Genomic DNA, 4218 nt, shown 5'->3' on the forward strand with positions numbered 1-4218 from the left:
GGGGGGGGGGGATGAGGAGCAAGGGGAGGGGCGAATGGAGGGCAGATCCGTCCCACGCAAGGGTACAGAGTCAAGTGGAGGAGGAGGAGGAGAGGAGGGGGGATTTCTCCGCCAGATCGCCCCTCTCCGGGACGAGTCAGCCCGAAAAAGCCCCTCCCCCTGCCGCCGGATGCCGCACCGCGGAGGCGGAAGACGAGTTGGGCGCGATCCCCCCACCACCACCACCACCACCACCGCACATGGCGTGCCCCCACGGCGACATCGGCGAAGACCCGGGAGGGGGGGGGGGGGCAGTCAGGCAGGTACGGGGGGAGGCGGGCGGACGGGCCTCCCCCACACCGACCTCGGGGGTCGATCGGGCGGGAGGCGCCGCCTTTGAACACGTGTACGTCATGAAGAAGGAGGGCGTGATCCGGGCGAGCATGGCCGGCCTGGGCCACCGCGTTGCCCGTCCTCCCCCCGAGACCCGTCCCCAGCTGGAGGGAGGGGGAAGCAGCGACACGCGCGGCGCAGGCGACGGCGTCCCCCCCCCCCCCTCGCCCCCGGTGGCAGCGGCGGCGGTGGCGACTGCGGGGACAACACATCTGCGCCCGTGTATTGAATAGGAAGCGGCAGGGACACATATGCGGGTGTCCGGGCGCGGTCCCGGGCCGTGTTCTTCTTCTGGCCAAAGTGTGAGGCCCCCCTCGCTGTGGATGCGCCCCCGCATACCAGAGGCTGCCCCCCTCGCCCCCTGGGAAATCGTGCGGCCAGCCATGTTGCACCGGCGCGGCTCCACAGGCTCCCCCTGCTCGAGGGGGCACGAGGGCGTGCGGCCGCGCCTCGCGGCCCCCCCGGCGCCCGTGCACATCACACGTCGAGATACGGAGAACCAAGGGGGGAGGGGGGAGAAAACAGCGGTACACAAAGAGAGGTGAAGAGAGAAAGATGGAGGGAAAAACACACGGAGAACACGCCTGATGATATAAGGGGGGGTGGATATTGGACAAGGTAACAAGTGGGGGGAGGGAGGAGAAGGAAGGAGGGAGGGGGTTGCGGGGAGGAGGAGGAGAGAGAGAGAGGGAGAAGGAGACAACGGGGAAGCAACGCCCGGCCCCCAGCCTGGGAGGAGGGAACCCCCGGGGAGAGGGAGGAACAAGATGCCACCCCGATGACGTATGGGGCACCGGGGGCGCGCGCAGAGCAACACGGAGGACGACCCCCCTCCTCCGGATCCCGCCCCGCTGTGCGCATGTGCGTGAGGGGGGAAGGCACACGCACACACATACACAGGTAATAGAGGGAGCAGGAGAGGGGGGGGGGGAAGGACTACGGCTCGCGCGTACGCACACGACAAGGGGGGAGAGAGGAAGGGCGAGAGGGAAGGGAAGACACGCGCGCAACGCAGGAACAACAAGAGCGAGGGGGAGGGAGGGGGGGGGAGCGCGCGAATGCGCAAGCACACACGGAGAAGGTGAGGTGCGCACACACACACACACACGCACGTACACCCCCGCCCTCCCCCTTGCTCTGCCCCTTTTCCCAGCCGACGCCGCCCCACAGACCCCCTTCTGTTCACCTTCTGTGCGGTGCCCCGTGCCCCCCCCATAAGGGGCGGGCCTTGCCTCCTGCCCCCCCCCCCCCGCCTCTTCTCGCGCAGGCCAATGCTCAGCCCGGGCCTCCTGCCGAAAGGCAAGGAGGGGCGCGCGGGCGAGAAGGGGGCATGCACACAGGGAGGGGGGAGGAGGAGCGAAGGCGTCTTCGGAGCAAGAAGGAGAGAAGAAGAGGAAGAAGGGCCTGGCGGCTGGCGGCGGCGGCGGCGAAGAAAGGAAGGGGAGGCATATGAGACCGCACACCACCACCACCACGCATGGGGACATGTGTGCACGACCTCCTCTGCTGCTCACGCACGCACACACACACAAGGAGGGGAGGGAGCCAGGCTGCCGCTGCCGCTGCTGTTGCTGCTGCCGCTGCTACCTGGAGAGGCGCACCGTCGTGCAGAGCCCCCGCGCCCGACGGCCGCCGCCTTAACCGGAGATGTACTGGCTGTAGTTCTCGGGCAGGGGGTCGATGGTGGTGTCGTACAGCTTGCGGATCTGGTCGATGAGGACGAGCTCATCGTCGGAGCAGATGTTGATGGAGATACCCTTACGACCGAAACGACCACCACGACCGATGCGATGGATGTAGTTCTCGAAGTTGCGAGGGATGTCGAAGTTGATGACCAGGGACACCTGCTGGACGTCGATACCACGGGCCAGCAGATCGGTGGTGACCAGGACACGAGAGTCACCGTTGCGGAAGTTCAGCATGACGCTCTCGCGGTTCTCCTGCGACAGCTCACCGTGCAGAGAGGCAACCGGGAAGTTGTTGCCCTCCAGGAAGGAGGTCAGGTGGTCGACGGTGCGGCGGGAGTTGCAGAAAATGACGGACTGAGTGATGATCAGGGTCTCGTAGAGATCGCGCAGGATCTCCAGCTTCTGGGCGTGGGTGTTGGCGCCGATGTAGAACTGGCGAATACCCTCGAGGGTGAGCTCCTCAGCGCGGACCAGGATCCGGGTGGGGTCCTCCATGAAGGAGTCGGTCAGCTCGAGGACCTCCTGCGGCATGGTGGCCGACAGGAGAACCACCTGCGAGTCCTTGGGGAAGAGCTGGAAGATCTCGCGGATCTGGTTCTGGAAGCCGCGGGAAAGCATCTCATCAGCCTCATCCAGGACGAAGATGGCCAGGCGGGAGAGATCCAGGATGCCACGGTGAGCCATGTCGCACACACGGCCCGGGGTACCGACAACGATCTGCACACCGCTGCGGAAGGCCTCGATGTCCGAGCGCAGGGGGTACCACCGATGCAGGCGTAGATGGAAGCGCGCAGGTGGGTGTTGACGCTGTTCATGAAGTTGAAGATCTGGGTGGCCAGCTCACGGGTGGGAGCCAGGATGAGGGCCTGGCAGTGGCGCTGGCTCAGGTCGATGCGCTGCAGGACCGAGATGGTGAAGGTGGCGGTCTTACCGGTACCGGACTGGGCCTGGGCAATGACATCGGAGCCGCGGATGATCGGGACGATGGCGCGCTGCTGAATGGCGGAGGGGTTCTCAAAACTGCGGACATCGCGCCACCGGGAGGGGAGGGGGGAGAGGGGGAGAGATGTCAGGCACGGCGGGAGGGGGAGGGGGGTGGAAGGGCGGAAAGCCCGGGGCCGGGAGCCGCCGAACGACGTACCCGACACCGTAGACACCGCGGAGGAGGGCGTCATGGAGGCCCATCTGGTCGAAGGAGGTGTAGATGTCGAGCTCCTTCGACGCCTGGATACGCGGGAACGGGGAGGAAATGGCGGTCAGCACACTGAGACGGGGGGGGCGAGAGAGAGAGAGAGGGAGAGAGAGGCAGATGCATAGGTCGGGCCGTGGTGGCCGCGCGTGTGTGCTGTTGTCGGGGGTCAACAGGAAGGGGGGAGCGAGAGACCCGGGCGCACCTCGATGTTGATGTCGTTGTTAACCCTGTGTTGTGAAGAAGGGCCAGCACATGCCGGGGGAGGGAGGAGGCCGAGAACAAGGGGGAGGGGTTAGAGGAAGGAGGGAGGCGACACGCGTGGCCGTGCACAGGCGGGTGGGGGGGGAGAGGCCGGCAAGAGGGAGAGAAAGCGCGCGCAAGAGAGAGAGAGAGAGGGAGAGAGAGAGAGGGGAGCAGGCGATCAAAAGGGGGGGAGGAGGAGGGAGGAGACGAACATGGTGATGTTGGGGGTCTCTATATTGTGATCCAAACACAGGAATCTGTGTGACACACACACACACACAACACGCGGCGAGGGCCGGAGGGAGGAGGCAGAGAGAGAGGGAGCGCGAGGGCAAGCGAGAGGGTGCGGCAGGGCAGCGCGGGGCCGGAGAGGACGGAGGGAAACGGGGTCAGCAAGATGTGTGTATGTGTGCGAGTGCGAGTGCGCGCGCAAGAGAGGGGGAAGGGGGAGCGCGGCCGGAGGGAGAGGGGTGGGACGCCGAGTAGGCAGGGAGAAAAGGGAGGGTAGCGGGGGATCATCACGCGGGGAAGAGGGAAGAGGGAAGAGGGAAGAGGGAAGAGGGAAGAGGGAAGAGGGAAGAGGGAAGAGGGCGAGGCCGGCTTGGCGGGCACGGGCACGGTAATGGGGCGGAAGGCGGTTATGGGGGGGGGGCGAGGAGCAGGGCAAAGGAAGCAAGGGAAGGGAGCAGGGCTCGGGGGGCATAAGGGGGCGGGGCGGGGCGG

At 66.4% G+C, this 4218-nt stretch overlaps 1 protein-coding gene across 1 annotated transcript in view; it reads right to left on the reverse strand.

Moving 5' to 3' along the window:
• Positions 1-2009: 2009 nt before the first annotated feature.
• Positions 2010-4218, reverse strand: part of H696_01384 (translation initiation factor 4A) — a gene marked incomplete at both ends in the record, with an annotated part of 3253 nt that continues 1044 nt past the window's right edge. The window contains 4 exons of the mRNA XM_009495279.1: positions 2010-2798; positions 2867-3080; positions 3202-3284; positions 3455-3479. Of these exons, the coding sequence (XP_009493554.1) occupies positions 2010-2798; positions 2867-3080; positions 3202-3284; positions 3455-3479 (1111 nt within the window). The remainder of the gene's footprint in view (positions 2799-2866; positions 3081-3201; positions 3285-3454; positions 3480-4218) is intronic.

The sequence above is a fragment of the Fonticula alba genome (genome assembly GCF_000388065.1).
Source record: "Fonticula alba strain ATCC 38817 unplaced genomic scaffold supercont2.2, whole genome shotgun sequence".
Lineage (NCBI taxonomy): Eukaryota > Rotosphaerida > Fonticulaceae > Fonticula > Fonticula alba.